General features: G+C 37.7%; 1 protein-coding gene across 1 annotated transcript in view; it reads right to left on the reverse strand.

The window, feature by feature from the left end:
* MED13 (mediator complex subunit 13) overlaps positions 1-19,466 on the reverse strand; it is a 60,104-nt gene that overhangs the window by 6,982 nt on the left and 33,656 nt on the right. Inside the window, exons 9-25 of the mRNA XM_009972311.3 lie at positions 17,308-17,991; positions 13,897-14,113; positions 12,879-12,963; positions 12,368-12,489; positions 11,062-11,152; positions 10,676-10,890; positions 10,029-10,225; positions 7,874-8,790; positions 6,223-6,390; positions 4,859-5,082; positions 4,099-4,288; positions 3,107-3,572; positions 2,245-2,464; positions 1,417-1,608; positions 1,040-1,263; positions 447-589; positions 56-214 (exon numbers count right to left, since the gene is read on the reverse strand). Of these exons, the coding sequence (XP_009970613.2) occupies positions 56-214; positions 447-589; positions 1,040-1,263; positions 1,417-1,608; positions 2,245-2,464; positions 3,107-3,572; positions 4,099-4,288; positions 4,859-5,082; positions 6,223-6,390; positions 7,874-8,790; positions 10,029-10,225; positions 10,676-10,890; positions 11,062-11,152; positions 12,368-12,489; positions 12,879-12,963; positions 13,897-14,113; positions 17,308-17,991 (4,514 nt within the window). The remainder of the gene's footprint in view (positions 1-55; positions 215-446; positions 590-1,039; positions 1,264-1,416; positions 1,609-2,244; positions 2,465-3,106; positions 3,573-4,098; positions 4,289-4,858; positions 5,083-6,222; positions 6,391-7,873; positions 8,791-10,028; positions 10,226-10,675; positions 10,891-11,061; positions 11,153-12,367; positions 12,490-12,878; positions 12,964-13,896; positions 14,114-17,307; positions 17,992-19,466) is intronic.

The raw sequence follows: 19,466 nt of genomic DNA on the forward strand, positions 1-19,466 counted from the left end.
CTAAGCTATTAGTTCCCTTGCCAAAAAAGAGAAAAAGAGAGAGTTTCTCAAATACCTGGCATAATGATGAAGGACCCCTGTGGTTCCATTGCCACCAAACAAGCACTGAGAATGCTGGGAGAGTCTGCAGCAGAGATACCACACATTCTGCACATGTCTTTTAGTCTCTTACTGAGGGACTGAAGGTTTCGGCGACTCAGCAAACAACTCCAGTCTGAGGATATATAAAAGGATGTAAGTTTGTCTAGAGAAACAGTGCTTGGCAGCAGAAAATACATATTACACTTAAGTGTGTGGTGCAAACTCCATGTGTGTTGGATTTTGAATACACAAAGGAACTCTAAAATTATTTAGGTTTTCTTCCAGAAACAGGGACAAACACTTTATATTATTGAAAAAATTAAAGCTTCAAATCAAGTTTTAGACGCTACAAATACTAACATTACCTTTTAATTCCCCATGTCCTATTCTTCCTAAACGGCCTATTACAACTCTCCATGGCAAAGAGCTCATCTGCACAAGTCCCAAGCACCATTCCCAGAGTTTCTGAAGACCAAGCCTGCGGGCAGAGCCCTTTTTCCTGCGAGCTCTAGAATTAAGAAAGAAGGGAAAACAAAACTAGAACTCATCTGCCACAAGTTTTTATTGCCACATTTGGAACTTCTTATTTGTATTAATCTGAACACTCACAGAACCCAAGAACGTTAATACTGTAATATATCAATTGCAACTTCAGTTTGTGTTTTTAATTAATCGCATTCTAACACTGACATCAAAAGCCAGCAAGTGCGTGGGGGAAGTATGAACACATACAAAACCACTCAAGAATTATATGAAACCAGATAATGTTCTTCTAGAAATTTAGCTCAAAACAATATGCACGTAATACAGAAAATAGCCATTTTCTTTTGTAGACTCGCTATATTGCAAAATTAGCTAAAGTCAGAGTTATTCCTACAACATCATAAACAAACTAATTCTTCAGGGGAATGAAAGAAGATATATATGCTAAAAATTAATTTAACAGGTTTGCTCTTACCTGTTTGGTACATCAATATTAATTATGCAAGTTTCTAACTGTTCTCCATAGAGATCTGTACAGGATGCAAGAAGCCATCTTTGATCATGAGACAAACAGTAGCCTACAAAAAGTACGTTATACTTCTGGCCAGCTTCTCCAAAAGTTTCTCCTAGTTCCGTTTGCTTGTCCTTTACAGGAGCCAGTATAAAAGGAGGGGTGTACAGTCGAATACACTCAGGTCTCTATAAATGTGACAGAACAGTCAATGAAGTTTCGGGAAGCAATTATTCCTAAGAACTCTAGTTAGTTAATGTGAGACACGTCAGTAATTTAATAAACAAACAGGGACATTTATCCAATCTGCATATTTACACCGTCACGTTAACAATACTTACATCAGGGCTCTTAAGAGCAGTTTCCATGGCTAAACCTGGGCCAAAGCCAGTTAATGTTTTCACGTTGGTGGAAGTGGGAAGAGGTCTCCGACACTGAGTGAAAGCTGAAAATGCCAGAGATTTTAAATGCTGAGTGTAAATCTGCCGGTCTTCATGTTTCACAGGTTGTAGAAGGTACTGACATGGGACAATCTAGAACAGATTACAGAAGAGGGGGGAAAAAAAAAAAAACCACATTACTGTTTCATCATTAGATTAGTTTTTTCAGATATTATTTGGGTATGCTGCTTTTAGAATTTTACTTTGCAATCAAATTTCTGTGGGTCCTGGATATCTCCTGCCACTTCTTCCAAAGCTATGTGGGGCTTCAAGCAATTATTCTTACTGAAATTTTCTTCAGAGAACAAAATAATTTGTTTAGAAGAGAATCTTAATCATTCCTGTAAAAAGATGCCCTCTTAACTAGTTCAGCAGCTGCTGACAGCATTACAGTTGGATGTCTTACCAGGAAGGAGCCCTGTCTAAAGCCCAGCAGGGACAGGCTGGCAGCACAGATTCCAGTGATGGGACCAGCATACTTCACTCTTTATTGGAGCAGGCTACTACATTTCCTCTGAGATAAGACTGAGTTTGAAATCTACTACAGGATTTGGCTTTGGTTAACACCACCCAAGCTGCTCTAAAAACTATAATCTTAATGATTTAACAGCTGTAGAACTGTAAGTAATGTTTACCGAGCAAATGAAACTTTCACCTTGAGAAAGTTATTGCCTCCAAAAGACAGCCAAAGCTACTTTGATTGGCAAGTTTCTATAAACGTTGGCTCACCTGCACAGAAGTGATATTCTTGATGTTAGGAGGAAGAACCTGAACCATCTCTAAAAAGCAGCGCAGAAGTCCAAGTGTCCACAGACTGGATGAGCTACTGTTCTCATCCTTTTTTTCATATGTAAAAGGATCAATTATGTAAACTACAATTGCAGGTGGATAGGTGATAGCATGTGAATCTCCATCTGTAGGGACTCCAACTTTATCACGATCCATAGTGCTGGAAATGAAATTTTGAAACCAGTTACAAAAAGCTGAGTTTTATAATGATGTATTTTTACTTTAATCTGAAAGACCTCTGAGTCAACTGTGGTTTAAGAAGCAGTCTTTTTATTTTATTTTTGTATGTGAGCTTATCGGCAACTCAGTATTGCTTGTCTCTTCTGTAGCCTTCTTTATAACACAAGCTCAACAGCACATAGTTCTATTGCTTCAACTGGGGAACAAGAGTATCTACAAGGTCAGCCTCTCAGTAAGAGCTGTCTTTACTACTATAACTTTGATAACAGATAATAGAACTTTAAGATGGTGCTACTTCTCTATTCTACCCCCCGCCCCTTTTAAAATATACAAGTGAGTAGTTTGGTGAATTTTCTCTCTGTAGAGAGAGAAGAAAAAAGACAAAGTTTATTTTTATACCACAGCAGACACCGAGATGCAATTAGAACTGCAGTTAAGCCTGGAACCAAAAAGTTCAGCTCCACCAAGAATGAACTCTCATTCTCCCTAAAAAGCAGCCTAGTGATTAGAAAAGAAATACAGGATTTTTACTGAGGGGACATCAGCAGCATTGATAGGTTCGTATTAGTTGAGACAAAGGGAATTTTTTAACTGAAGAAGGTTTGACTCTGCATTTCATTACCTTTCAGAAACCTCTGGATGGGGCTGTGCAGGTGCTGAAGTAGTATCTCCAGACATCCCTGCTGTTTGCAGTGTTGGCTGTTGCTGCTGTCCTCCTGTTTGCCCATTTTGGACTGTTGCAGCCTGAGTGGGCAGGGGGGCAGAAGTGGTATTGTTCATACTGCTAAAGGGTGGAAACGAGGAAGGCTTGCTTGTTGGTATCCCACTGCTCATATTGGCAGAAGAGGAGGATGGGGCAGTGGTAGTCAACGTTGAATTAGCTGTAGTAGCTGCAGAAGACATGGCACTGTTTGATGTTGTCGTCATAGTATTACTGGTGGGAGCTGCAGGAGCAGATGATGGAGTGTTCGGATTTCCAGCGTTAGCTGTCACTGGGGGCAGAGCAGCGGCCGGCTGGCTGCAGGGAGGGACCAGATTTGTTTGGGAAAGTAAAGAATTGTCCAAAGGCTGAGAAGCAAGATAAGGACCTAAAACCAGAGAAAAAACATAAATTTTATATTACAGCTGTTTTTAAGCATACTTCATCTATGTAAGTCTATATTTCTAACAAAACAGAAACCAAACCCTTAGCATAAATTTTACCTCTTAAATTAAAATACCTGTATTAAATTTTCCAATTTTAGTATTCTCATAAACTTTTTCAGACATATCCAGAAATCTATTTTAAAAATATTATTTTTTCAGCCATGTTGAATTGCTAGAAATCACTGCTTCAGAATTTAAGTCACCAATACAAAAAGACAACCAAAGTCCATGTCAGGCAGCAACACTGCTGTTCCCTAAAGATACTGCGAGATGATAAGAAGCCATTTCAGCACATATCTAAATACATGGAGGGGTTGGATCCGCCCCCCCCCCCCAAGCTTAAGCACAGAAAACTGCAACAAACAGTAAGACTCAATGAATAAATGCAGTGATTCCTTCTCCTCTACTGGAATGAAATAGCTAGTAATTCTATGAAATAAGAAACACTAAAAAAAAAAAATGTCATACCCAGCTCGTATCTGCAAACTTGGGCATATAGTTTGAGTTTGGAAAATGCTTCGTTGTTGGCATTAGCTGTCTGCGAGAACCATTCCGTGACCAACTTCTCAGAAAGCTTCTTTGAAGCAGTAGGTCCAACTCTCATGATCCCATCAGGCAATAACTTACAGATGGGTCTGTGCTGACCAAGCCTGCATGACTGCAAAGAAGGTAGAATAGAAGATGCAAGATAAGGAGTTTGTAAGCTTTAAAAAAAATGTTAAATATCACATGAAGGAACATATATAAAAGACAGAGAACTCATACTTTTGTTATGATATTCCGAAGCAGCATTTTAATTCTAGTATACTACACCAATATGAAGTATTGTATAACAATTTTATGGTTTATTTTCAGGTTTTCCTAAATGCAAGAAAAACAGGTCGATACATCATCTACTCAAATCTTAATCACAATCCGAGTAACACTTGCATTTAATTAATTAAATGTAGCTAAAACAATTAAAGCGGCAATACAGAGTTTTACCACTGAGTGGCGTTTATCAGATAAAGACTCTCAAAGCAGCTACTACTAAAAGGAATGGTGAGCAGCATGAACAATCCTCATCTTCCAAGTGCCCATTCCTAAATCCTTTGTAGCAGCTTTCTATGATAGATCATATAAACGCTTGCACAGAATGCTGAGAAAAGCCTGATATGTAGTTATGAGTTTGTATTAGAAACAGTCTTTCAAAAATCCATTTCACTGCTAACTGCCATAAATAACGTACCTCATATATTGCAGTCAGATCCCTAAAGAAGCTTTTTGCTCCATTCAGCAGAGCCTCATTCTCAGGGCACACCACAACATAAGCAACATCTCTTTGAGATCCATAAGGTTCCAACATCAGCCTCTCCCAATATGGCAATGCAAATGGAGACAGCACCAGAAAATCGTAATCATATCCCAGCAAAAATGTTGGGATTGGCAGTGGTTCTGGGGACTCATCAGTTCCTGGAAAAGCAAGACACATTTTCCAATATATTAAGCAGAAAGCTTAAAATTAACACCCTGCTTCTAGGAAATAGGAATAGAAAGAACACTAGCATCCCCAGCATCTAACAGGAAGTAGCACTGATGATAAATGGAATAGTTCTCATTTGAACAGATACAAATGAAAAACCTGCATGTATGATCCAATCCTCTGCAAAAAAGCATCAGCTAATTATTTTTATATGAAATCTCCCAGAGCCTCAACAAGAAGTTCCACAGTTGTTTAATATTTCTTCTATCAGTGTACAGGCAATCAAGAACAGATCTTTACTGTCCAGGAAGCCTTCGGCACAGAGTGATCAAAAAGAGGGGGAAGAAATGCAAATAGTCTAAGCAGAGATATAAAGTATAACAAAAGGGAAAAAAACAAAACAAACCAAAAAAACCCAACCAACCCGAAAAGAAAACCAAAAGAAACTTAACTCCATGCATTTACATGTACCCTAAATGTAAAATTACCATGTTCTAAATATAGCTACAAAAGACCTGCTGGTGAAAGGTCACTCTTCTACATAGTGGTAAATCAATCTCATATGCTAATGAAGCCAGTTTCAATCTTGAGTGCACAAAATTTACCTTGTATCTGTAAATGTGCATCAGGTGTTGGCCACTCCAAATATTTATCATAGACAACACACTTGACAACCTCAGATCTTCAACATAGTTCTGAAACTACTAAGCAATAAAGCACACTTTTTCAAGCATTTCAAAGATAGTATTTTTAACTACACTATTTTTAGAGTAATTAAAGTGAAGTAATTCTTTTGAGGAAAAAAAAAACAGAGCAATTACTGTTTTAACATTAAATTCATCTTTGCAATTTCAGCGCCTCACTTGGAGAAGTGTCAGGTGTATATAAACAGTGCAATTGAAGCTGTTCACTTTAAATACACATCTCTCATTCATTTACAGTTTTAAGGAATATAAATATTTTCTGTTTTTCTAAAGAGAATAATTCTCCCCTGTCTAATAGCTCTTGTTAGTTTAAAGAAAGGTCAAATGCTGTTTAGAATTCCAATAGGCTGAACAGCGTCCAGACACTGAGGTTCGGTGGCTGGATCAAGCAGAGATTAACAAACAGGGGTCTGCACAGCAGTTTACCGTAAGAGCCTCTGCCAGCCATTTTGTGAAACTGTTGCCATGTGAGGGGGCCCTGCACACCCCAAGACCGGACTGTTCGCTTTTTCTGAATTGCATCCTGAAGGACTGGCTGGAGCGAGAGGAGCATACGAAGGATGTCCTGGGAACACTGCATGCTCACATCCACAACTGAAAGGACAAAAAAAAAGTGTCAGAGCCTACTGCAACAACAGGATACAATAAAGCTCTCCACAAATGACCCAGAATCCTAAAACACCTTGATTTTAAACAAAATCACTCTCTTCTGAAATGTACATGCAGGTCACCCAAAGGCCATGATATAAAAAGTTAAGCACAGTGATTTAGAGTTCTCCTTCTTCCCTTCTCAGCTACTGATAAAAAACACAGATGGATTTTTTTTTTTTAATTTATTTTTCCTGTAGAGTTTTTTCCCTTGACAGCCTTATCATCTTATGATTTTAGCTAAAGGAAAAAAAAACTAAAATTAAAAGAAGAAAATAAAAAAATCAAAAAACAACCCACAAAACAAAACACAAACAAACAAGTTGTACAACCCTTAAACTACAGGATTTTCCCTCCAAATAAAGGAGGGTTAGGCAGACTGCCACCCAGTGCTCACTTCACAGAAGTCAAGGGAAGCCTCAGTCAGCCCATTTCATCCGCTTGCCACCACTGTGCCATTTAAAGCACAGTGTTTAAGAATAAAAAGCTGACACAAAATTTGATACGGCTACAATTTCACAGCCTTCTTTTTAAAAGCATCTTTACATCTTTTTATTCTAAATACCAAGGTCACAGTAACACCGAGTCTTCTCCCAGGTGCCTGAAAACATTGATTTATCTATAGCTTGAGCTTTTAAACTTAATCCCTCACCAATACACAGAAATCTAGCTGTGTTTTACTGTTAGTCCTCTTCATCCTCATTAACAACTATGAATTGCAGCTACCTGCTATCAAAGTTTCGTATTTCACTATTCACCCTGCTAGAGCTGCTACTCGAAAAAACTATGAGAGGAGAAGTATGCAAATACACACAATAAAGGGTATTCCATGAGGCAGTATATCATTAGTCCAGCCCTAGAAAGAAAAATCCAAGGATCTCTGGCAGATCCAACATACAGTGAAGGCTACAGTGATGCTTTATTTGCCACACATGCCATTAAACTACCGCTTCCCTACCCTTAAAGAAGGGGGGGGGGAAGACAACTGAATCATAAATCTTGTTTAATTCTATCACAGTAACCTTGACAGTACAGTCACCGTTTGAACCACCTACACTTCCTCTGTACACTCAATTCCACAGAGCCTCTGTGGATGCAGTCACTGAAAGCCACTTTAGAAGAATAAGCCTAATGAAGTGTTGTGGACAGTTAGTGTGGTCTTACATTACACTTCAAATTTATGTTAGCAATTTACGATTGATGGCAACCAAGGCCTACACTCTGCTTGGTGTATGGTACCAACACAGAATGTAAAAGGAATGGTTATTCTGTACACTGTTAAAATAGAAGTTATGCAAGCATGCAGGTAGATAAACAGTCTTAGGCATCCAATATTCACCCAGGAAAAACACAAAAAATGAACACTTTAAAAAAAAAAAAAAACAATTTAGGTGGACAAGTAGTTAAATAAGCTATTTTCAATATTTACCATTTCTTTTTGACCAGTGGTGCAAGCAAGTAGTTTTCACAAGTGCTTCATCAACTTTCCCTCCTGACATATTGTCCATGAACTGCCGTCCATGTTCCAAGGCTAAGTAGCAGTCATTGCAACAATCCCTTTCTTCTACACGTACCAGGTTGCTAACTGCACCAACTTTGGGAATGGAATCTTGATCTGCTGCTCCAAATGGTGAGAACAAGTTGGTGCATTGATCCTGGAGCAATAGTATCAACTCATCGGGCAGTTTCTCAGGTTCTTTCAGTCCACCACTGCCATGTTCAATAGAAGTAGCTCTGAGAGCTTCAAAGCGTTTTTCTGCTTCTTTGCCGCACTCTGTATTACGTCCTAGAATATCTAATTCATCTTCAAGAAACAGTCCAGAACTGTTGCCAAATTTTCTATTCATAACAGCACTGAAACCACAGGTACACCTATACTGAGCCTCTTGTGTTGGATCAGGAATGTAAACTCCAACATCAGCACCTTTGATGTTCATATTGCAAACACATATGCAGCAGCTGTCAAAGTTACAGTCTTTGAAGAGATTCATTACAGACTCTGAGAGGATGAGATTCACATAAAGACTGTGTGCCTCTGGAATGGAAGGCACAGTTGCAGGTTCAACAGAATTAAGTGGTCTACATGTCGATGGTGTGGAAGCTGGTGAGTATAAATCAGAGTTCTCGTATTTCACTGAACCCTGTGCACTTGCAGGTCCACCAGCTCCACGAGGTGTTCGAGGAGTCCTTGGTGTTCTAGGAGTTGGGAAACGAGGGGTGGAAGGAGAAGGGAGAATTCCAGCTCCACTGTTACTGGGAGGTGCGCTACTTGGTGGCATCCCAAACGGAGTATGAGTTTGTGGCGTGTATGCAGGGCCATACTCTTGATCCATAGTGCTTCCATCTCTAATGGCAGCCATAAGAAGAAGGAAATACTTTCAGTACACAACATACTGGGTTTGAGGTTTAAGACTTAAATTTCTAAAGAAGGACCTTCTAATTAATACTTGCTTTTTTAAACTAGTCATTCATAGTCCACAGCAAGATTTTCATTCCCTAAGGAACTTCAAGAGCATTTGTTCTAAATGACTTTGCAGAACTCCCACTGACAGCACCATTAAAAAAATCTTTCCCCGTCTCCTTTCGTCTTTTCCTTTGCACAAAGCTTCCAGGAAACCAGTGTGGTCAGAATAAATTATAAATTCTGTGGTTGTATGGAGTCTAAAGGATACCTTTTTTTTTTTTCATGTTTTATTTACACATTATGTTGACACACACTAAGAATATATACCAGGTCTATCAACATCAGATTCAGCTGGATCCACAAGGAAAGTATCACCTGGAAACATTTAACATTTTCTTTTCCTAAGCAGCTGAGTATCTCCAAAGACCTATAAGGCTAATGAGACCAGGAAACATATTGCTTATGAATGACCCTAACAGAAGCAATGTCAGTATTTACTCCAAGATTTAATATTCCTAATTTTATCAATAAATACACAGCTTCCTTGTTGCCCAATCCACTTATACCAGCTACTAGTGCAAAAGAGAAAGAGGAATAAATATTTTCTTCAAGAAGAACTGCCAGCAAGACCATCACTACTGTATGCAGATTACAGAAATACCTACTGCAATACTACTGTTACCAGGCAATGTCACACTGGGCATAGTTTCCAATCAAAGGAAATGTTCTTCTAGTCCCAATACAGCTGAGATTACTGCTATTTAAGAAAATAATTTAAGAAACAGAAGCACCACCTACTAAGCCCTTACAGTACCTACACCACCACTGCAAAAACAAAGTCCCAAGTTACATTTATCTTGATTACTACCATTTTCATTACTTATTAAAACTGGACTTGCACCATTAAGCTTCCCCAAGAAATCTTTAAATGAGACAACGAATAAAATGTATGCACAGTTAAGAAGCTATTTGAGAAGACAATCTCTTACAGTAAGGTTTAATCGTAAGGATTTTTTTAAAGACTCTGTCAGTTGTATAACCACAATCTGCCATCACAAATATTTCTCATTAAATATCTACCAAAAAAAAAAAAGAAAAAAGAAAAAATTTAAGGGTATTTCCTATAGTGTGGATAACTGACCACCTTACAAAGTTTAAAACATTGTGGCACAAGTCATACCCATCCTTGATGAATGGCATGGCAGGTCCTGGAGGAAGTAAATCCAACTTTCCCACAGTCCAACTCTGGCGATAAATGCATTCTTCTGGCAGTTTGATGGCAGGAAGACACTGGCTGGGAAGCGTCTTAAGTGGTGCAAACATGGAACACCCCACTAAAGCTTGACAATTCTCCGGTTTATAAACATAAGAATAATCCTAGAAGTTAGACATGGTAAAGCATCAGCACGTAAGTTCGCTCACTTCAGCAATTAAAATGCTTCTCAAAAAAGTGTGACTAAGTTCAAGCAGTAGCTCTTTAATATTAAATCCTGGTATAGCAGCAAAAGAGAAAGTTAGATTTATGAACACATTCTCATCCATGGTTCTCCAAAAAGCAACATGTCAACACAAAACAAACAATGAACTACAATTACCGAAATGTAGTTTCAGCTTACTAATGGCTAATTATGCATTACTATTACTCTTTCTTGAAGTTTAAGTCGTAAAATGCTTTACTACTAATTAGAACGTGCATTACCTACCTAGTATAACGCAGGACACGAGTTAGAAATTGTACTTAACTTCCTGCATTTCCTATTCAGGATTAAGTAATAAATTGAACAACAATCATTAGAAACATTTATCAGGATCATCAGCACTACCTACCTTTATTTCAGCAGGTTTGGGACTGCAGAAGCCCTCATCTACTTCAATTCTGAACTGAGCTCCCACACTAGAGCTATTCCCTTCAAGTACTGTTCCTCCAAGTGTAGTGTCCATACTGCCATACTCCTTATTATTCATGTTCATTGGAGAAAATCCCATAATATGTTGTTCCAATGAAGGTGGGGTTGGATACATTTTATGGAGATCTGCAGTGCCTAATTTCAGATTAGAAGTAGGCTTTAGAGCATGAAAACATTTTGAAGTATTGCCTTTGTCTTAAAATTTCAGCAGGGCAAGTGAAGCGTATGTTTCCAAATTCCCACAACATATTAGCATTCAAATGTTTAGAGCTAGTATTTCATTTAGTAAAAACAAATAAAGCTTACTTATGCATGACAGTGGGTCTAGGTTTCCTGCTTTTGCCTCTTTGCAGTTGGATTTGTCATCAGCGCCATTCACTGTTCTTTTAGATCCAGGCTAAGAAAATAAAGTAGTATTGCAATAAAACACTTCAGACATGAATACATGTTCGTATTTCCTGCTGACAGGAAATTTCATGTGCAGTGGACAAACAAAGCTGAGACTTGTATAATACTTAGAAAACTTAAAATAAATCAGAAGCCCAATGCTGGTAGTTGGGGTTACACTTGTCCTCCCTTAATACTTGTAACTCAGAGAATGCTCTCCCATCAAGACACCATGCTATTAAAATAAAAGACCAGTTACAAAATAACTCTCAGCCTGTTAGCAAGCATATTAAAAAGGCTAAATAGGTTCCCCGCAATCTATCAGAAAAAACATACACACTTCCAAAGCCATGCTAACATTACTGATGTTCCCACACGAACGGGAATAGAAAAGATAAAGAAACACAAATCCTGGAACAAGAGGTACAGGAAAGAAAAGCTGTTGAAATTGAAAGAACAAGAGTTATTTTACAGTGTTTAGACAGTACTAAAGTCTATAGAAAATAAGAGTCTTCATGTTTAAGAGCAAATACACTGGCTTTATATAATGATGACCTTTGATGGCTATTAAGATCTCTCAGCCCTTACTCAGCTACAGCTCCCATTAAAGTTGATGGGCATTTTGTCTGGGTAAGGGGATTTAGAATTAAGCATGGAGGAAAGTACAGTTCAGAAAAGACAACTGATTACAAACTGTATTGAAATAGAAACTGGAAAGATAATGGATTCAGAGCCATCAGAGACTGCAAGAGAAACTGTTCCAAGACAATAGCTGCTTCATTGCAGCAGCTATTATTTGGCAGAATGTCCACGTGTTTAAATGCCTCTTCTCTTTCAGAAGTTCTTGTTTTGTTTCAATATTACCTTTATTGAGCAGTTAAACAGATCCTAGTTGATAGGAAAATAGCACTAAGTACCACTGTCGAATCTGAAAATTTATAACTAAAGGTACATTCAAGAAATATATACTACCTGGATAGTAAGGATAAGATGCAAAGCTTGTTTGTATCAAAAAAATGATTGTATGAGTCAACCAGAACAGTACATCTGCTATAAAGGAGTCACAGCACTTGCTTATATGCATATTTTGCAATGTCTCCTACAAATGTCAAAAACCAAAACAAACCAATAAAAAAAGAAAAAAAACACCCAAACCACAAAAAGATGTGTTTGTTCCTTGCAGGTTTTTGTCTAGCAGCTGCCATTGGTTTTGCACATCACTTACTGTTAGTTCATCTTCATCAGAATTGAAGAGATTGTCCAGGTCAGTGTAAGAGACCACTAAGTCTGTTTCATGGAACAGGCTGGTTGATGCAGTGCGAGCATGAGCAGCAATACGTTGGGCATCTGTAAAGAAAAAACAAACATTACAAAAACATTGACAATATATATTCATTAAAAAATAAAGACATCTTAAGAACTATTTCCAGAGCTGAAAGAAAAAAAAAAAAAAAAAAAAAGACGGGAAAAAAATAAATATATTTTCAGTTCCATTCAACTATCTTAGATGGAAGTTAGGTCCCTTCAATTTTATGAAATTTGGATTTTATAGCCAACATTTGCAAGGTGGAACAAAGGAAATGTGTTCCAAGCAGATTCCTAATTCTGAAGGGACAGGAAAATACAAACCACAAAGTAAAACCTTAATAGACTAATAGAATCTATTGACAATTCAAGTGATCATTAATACAGCACAATTAAAAGAGAATGAAAGAAAAAAAAAAAAGTCTCTTTACCTTGCTTGACAGAAGGACTAAATAGAGACATAGCATCCTCTCCTTCATGGGATAAGACTGTAACACTAGATGTCCCATCCTCAGCCTATTAAAAAAAGAAAAGGTAGAAAAGTTTGCTTAAATTAACAGGGGGCATGGGGGGCATTTTATCTCCCTATGGGAATTCCTGTATATATCAGAAGTATCAGGTTCTCATTAGCCTTCTAGCTCAGCAAGGTGGAGTCTGGGAGTCTGGTTAGTGGTACTTGCTCAGGGAGAAGGAAGCTTGGAATACAGACAACATGCTAACAACACACAGATGATGAGTACAGATAAGAATGTACATCTTAAGCTTTGTGCTGGGGATAAATTTGAAAAGCAAGCTGTAAATTCTTGCTACACCACCTTATTGAAAAACATTTAATCAAATGCTGTACATTAACTATACTAATTATTGAATGAAGCTATCAATACCAGGAGTGCATACACACACAACTGGTCCTAATGAGCAGATTGATTTCATATACAAGCTCCCAACACAGTCATATTTTCTCCTATTTTGGAAGGTGTACTTTTGTTTTAAGTAGAAGCCTCATCTAGTTGGTACTGGCTAAACCACAAAAAAAAAAAAAGTAAAAATTCAATTCACTGTCCAAGAAACTAGTCAGAGTTCACCTCACCTACCCCAACCTTTCCATACATGAACAAAGCACTTGCCTTGTTCTTCCTCTCTTCCCCAAGCACCTGCCATCACCCATTTCTACAGAAAGGCTACTGAGCCAGATTGATTTTTTTTTGTTCTTATCCAGCAGTGCTCTCCCAGTACAAGGCATAAACCCTAATGCAGCAGTACCACCAGTGTGCCAAAAAATTTTAGGTACTGTTAGAGGCATGCTGCATAATTTCATAGATCATTTCTGCTAGAATACAATTTTTAATGTACTTCTAAATACACAGAGAAGGATTTAAATTATATTTGGTGACTAAAGCAATTTGTTTTAGTCTCATCACTGATTTGTATCCTCAGTCCTTTACTCACCTTGTGTTTCTTCCCGGCTTCCCTCTCAATGTTCTGCCTATCTTTCTTACTATCAGGAAATAAGAATTCCACATCACCGTCAACAAAGGCATAAGGATCAATTTCAGGTTCCTGGTCAGCTTCCGTCGCTACTGCTGCTAGGTATTGGTTTTTACTCTGATACTGTTGCACCAGTTCATCTGAAACCTTTAAAGGTTTCCTACATTGCACCATTAATCTGAACAGAAGAAAAATAAAAATCACAAAATATTATTTATCATTTATTACGTGGAAATATTTTTGCTATCACACAGCCTTTACAAGAACAACTTAATCTTCCCTTCCCACTCTCTTCCTTTCTATCCCAGTTTCAGAAAACTTTTTGGGAAAAAGATTAAATCATTAGTCATTTAATATAACCTCCTTGCACACGTCAGATACAGTAGTGTGATTCATTCTGCCCATCTCCTCAAGCACTGTCATTTCAAATAAAGATTAGTAATTTATCCCAGGTCATAGCTGTCATTTATTATAAGTTACAAATGTATTAAGCTATCTATATCCACTAAAAGAAACTCACCAGGTTAAAAAATTACTCACTGCCATTGCCCATCCATGTCCAAAGAAGTGATCAGAAAGAAGTGATTAAATCTGAATTTTCCATGTTTTGAGAATTGAGCTCCTGACCATTTAATTAATTCAAATGTAGAAAGTATGCCAACCCTCCCAGTTCCCAGCTGTGTCTAACAACAGACCAGCACTCTCTTGTACACAAAGCCTGGCTACCCTAAAAGCCTAAGCAATAACCACTACTAAAGCACACAAATGTCACTGTGTTTAGTAGTCATTTATATCACTTATATCAATACAAGCGAAGCTCACAACACACCAGTATTTAATTTACTAATGCCAATAATAAAAAATACATTTGCCTTGGTCAGAATTTTTCTTAACATTTGAAACCAAAAATGAAGTTGGTAAGTACACAGAAATGAAGTTTTTGTATCAGGATTATTAGTTTCACAGATATAACACTGCACTAGCAAAAAAGAGATATTGGCAAATTGAAAACTATGTTATCATTATTAGCTATACATATGCCCTCTACCTTCTGCCCCTAAATGAACTTTATTTTATGTATCCTGATATACAAGAGGCACCATTTGAGGAAGGCATTCCTTCAAACAAGACAAGTACTTCAGGAGTATCAGACTAATGTGGGTACACAATTTCTTCTTGCTCCAAGACCCTCTTCCTACCGAATACCAACAGAATGACCAGTGAGAAGCATTCACAGAAGTCTCATGCATTAAATCAATTGGGGATGTTGCAAGGATGAAGATTACAGGGGGATACTTAAAGTCCAAACACAGGTTCCATCATATCTACTCTTTCTCTTCTCAAGCCTCTATCCAAAAAGAAATGCTATCCCATAAAAACTAGCATGTCTCACAATTAATAGGGCTTGTTTTTGACAGCCTAGATGCAGACACTGACCTGGAGCTCAGAATAACATGGGCTTACATTTCTCCTCAGAGACCAGAAATAAAAGCATGATACAGAACAACTCAAAGAGTTCAACCTTGAAATTCTGCACACAAAAAGGCACAGTGATTCCTCAGAGTCCTCCTCACTGCCTTGTACATCCCTGTCAACTACGTGGTATGAGAAAGGACATGGAAACAGTTTTACTTTGTCAACAGGTTTTCTAGAAATAATCTTTGCAAAGAAACACCTCACAGACAACAACACCGTCAAATCCATCCATGCTGGTCATCCATGCTCCATAAAAATCTTATTTAGATATGATCACTACAATATGACTGACCCAGACAACAGTGTGGTTTTGTGTCAAACACCTTGGTATTTATGTCTGGAGAAGCATTTGATGGAGTTGAGGATTTCCTCATTTCTAAATCCTGCAAAAATTACCATAATTAAAAAAACCAAACAAACAAACAAAAAAAAAAACCACACCACACCAAAAAACAAACCCACAAACAAACAATACCAACAAACAAAAAAAAATATGGAAATTACTTTCTAGGAACAAAGAATTAACACAAGAAAAAAAAACACACAGCAGAAGCAAGCTATAGTTTCCAGTATTTTTGACCACCAAAGAGGAAAATAAGTTAATAGCCAGATATTCTGGGAGAAAAAAAAAATATGTTCAGTAAGTTGTTAAATCAAACTAGCAGCCACGCAAGGAAAGGCCACGTCTTGAACAGAAAGAGGAAAATTTTGAAGTAGAGCGTATCTTTCACTGTCAAGGGAAAAAAGGCAGTAGAAATCCTACAAATGCACATCTTGAAAGAGTTGAGACATGCACTAGCTAACGTAAACTCTTAAACAGTGAACACAAAAGATATGGCTAAGAAAATGTGTATAAGAACAGACCAACAGCTACAGCATATTTACTACTTCTCACAGCTTTCCTACGCAGCAAAGTCAATGTGACTGCCATCAGTGGCTTTCCACTGCCAGTAACGAAACAGAAAATCAACATAAAATTTCAGTCTTGTGAGTAGCTGCTTCAATTTTGCTTTAATTGGTAAAGAAAACCCAAGTTGATTCATTCTGCAATAAAGCAGAGCTCAAGTGTAAGTTTTAATACTAAAACCACTAGTGTTATTCTTTTCCTCCATTGCCTCTAAGCTCCATAATTAAACAGGCAGTATCAAAAAAGGGACCAATTCCTTTATCCTGATTCAAACGGATAGCAGCAGAGTAGAACATTACGTAGATAACACTAGCATTCAGAAAGAAACTGTATTTATTCAACAAAAGCCTTTTTAAAAATACAGATGACACGTACTTTATTTTAAGACAATATTTGCTTATGTTAGTTATTTTATTTTAAATGTTCTCAAATGCATTTCCTGTAGCTTAAAGGCTGAGGCTCTAACAAAGAACTAGTCTGACTACCTCAATATTTCTTCAAGTTAGACAAGCTTTGTTAATGTACGAGGGTTTCCCATATGATCCGAGGTCCAAGAGCAGTAACAGTAGGACACACCAGTCCCCTACCAGGGGAGGTGGGGGGTGGAACATGGACAGGGACACGATGACGACGAGATGGGACACAAAAGGGGGGGACACTAAGTCCTAAATAGGCATAACTTGGCTACAGATTAATTTTAAAGTAGAAAAATAAACTTCATTGCCATCCGCTAAATCAGAGCTCAAATGAGAAAAAGCTGGAAAGCATTACTTTGTATCTGATTGTGCTTTGTGCTCACATTTCACAAGTATTATCTGCTTCTATACGGACAGCACAGGTAGTTATGCTCACACACTCAGCATTACTGCTCAAGCTGATAACAACATCATGCTTTAGTGACAAGCTTGCTTACAGTGAGAAACTATGCCCTTGGCCTTTCAGTTTCCTCACTTTCTCATATTATTACTATAGTATTAAGCACTACTTACTCTGTAACTGATGTTACGTTTTCCTGTCCAGCAGGTATTACTGGATCATCTCTCAATTTATCATTTGGAAGCTGAGGTGGTAAGAATTCCACATCCTTTTTCTTTGGAACTTTATAATACTTCCAAGTAGTATCAGCTTCCTCTTCCTCCAAATTCACTGCTGTACCAACATACATTGTAGGCTCTATAACTTCAGGAAATTGAGCTGGAAAAGGCTGAGACAAGCCATCGAGTCTGTCTTCCATTGATTTTGTGGGAACCAAGGGGTCTGGTGTTGGCATCTGGTAGAAATGTTGACTCTGAGGAGTAGAAGGAGCTTTAGCTACCCCTTCATCAACTACATCACACGGGTGAGGACTAAGCGGTGGTGGCTGAGGTGAATTTGCCATTTCAGCATTATGCATCTGAGGAGTCTTTGCTACATCATTAGTTCGGATATTTGAAAATCTCACTTGACTGTCTGGTGCAGTCATCACAAGCCTCTGACTCGCTGAATCTGCCTCCATGGCAACATCATCACTGATAGATACACGATGATGAAAAGGAGTCAAAGGGCGTTTCTGTGGCTTATCCCCTTTGTCTTGCTTCTCATTTGTCTTGTGCTTTGGAGCTGCTTGCTGTTGTTGGCCCACAGGTGGTGCCTGCCCCTGTTGACCTGAATTTCTTGGTTTGAGATTTTTGTGCCTGCAGAATTAATATAGGGGAAAATACTTCACATTAATCTTTCAAATATGCCTATCATGTTCTTTTTCACTAGATAAGAACCCGCTTCTAAGCCATTAAACAGCCAATTATAGAAGTCTGAAACTGATACTGTTCTGAAGTGAAGCTGACTCTTTCTGACCATAACTTAATTTGAATGACTTGAGTAGCATTGCAAGATTTTTAGAATATCATTCTTAAAAGCTGGAAAAGCTGTCCTATAAACCAAACACACACATAATCCTCATAACTGAAGACAGTATTTTATAACTGCTTTTAACAGAAATAGTCACATGAACACATTGCGCTTTTAACTTCTGCCAACACTGATGAATCAGTAGAACAACATATGCATTAGTGAACGAATTCTTTAATTCAAGCATCAATACTAACCAACAGGGCTGTCCAAGTCTCTATGGGTTAAGGAGTGGAAAATTAACATGAAGAATCTAGAAGCCAAGCTCAGCCCTACAAAGCTTTGCAAAGCTTTTGTAGCTATTTACCTACAAATTTAGCAAGTGCGGAAGAAAGAAAAACTCAGTGTCTCAATTGAATTATTACAGTTAGCTTTTTTCCAGTATAAATGCATTTGAGCTTAAAGATTTCATCTTGAAGTTCAAGATGCCAACTTTCTAGATCATCTGACAAAATGAGAGACATGAAATATCAAAGTCTGGAATGAAATGTTTATGATGAAGCTACAGAACTGCAAGTACATCCTTAGTGCCTGGGTATCCTTTGCCACTCTTCCATTAGGAAAGAAGCATGCAACTTGTATTAAAAACCATGCCAGGCAGGAATAAGGTAAGAGGTACCAAAATCTACTTTACTTTAAACTCCAATATACACACACATGTTTATCACTGCTCAGAATTCAAAATACAGAGAACAATAAGGGGTTTTAAGTCTTCAGTTTCTCTTTAGGCAACTGTATGTTTCCAATACACATCTCACGCAGTTAATTGATTGCCTTCTCTTGGCTAGTGCTATCACAGTGAAATTCTCCTTTAACAGAATATTTAATCTTCCTCCATCTCCCAGCTTTTCTCAGGACACAAGTATTTCCACCGAAATTAAACCAACCATTTCAATGAAGGAGGAAAAAATGCATTTCTTTTAAAATGCTACATCCTCCAGACATTAATGTTTTTTAAGATTACAATATTCATTACAAGGTAATCAGTGTAATATTTAAATCAGAGAAAGCGTTGAAACATTTGCAACACTTCAGTCACCTGAAGATTAGTATTCTGCCATAAGTATGGAAATTGAGAATTCACTGAAATTAATGTTTCCATTTATTTTGAACAACTGTATTAACAGTCCGTCATTGCACAGTTTCAAAACAAAAGTTGTAGCAAAACCTGGAAGTTAAATCCAGACTCCCCCGCTGTGTTTTGATCCTTTTTTTTTTGACCCAGCTAATATAAAAAACATATACTGGCAATCAACTCTCA

The sequence above is a fragment of the Tyto alba genome, unplaced genomic scaffold, assembly GCF_018691265.1.
Source record: "Tyto alba isolate M040663 unplaced genomic scaffold, T.alba_DEE_v4.0 Super-Scaffold_19, whole genome shotgun sequence".
Taxonomy (NCBI): domain Eukaryota; kingdom Metazoa; phylum Chordata; class Aves; order Strigiformes; family Tytonidae; genus Tyto; species Tyto alba.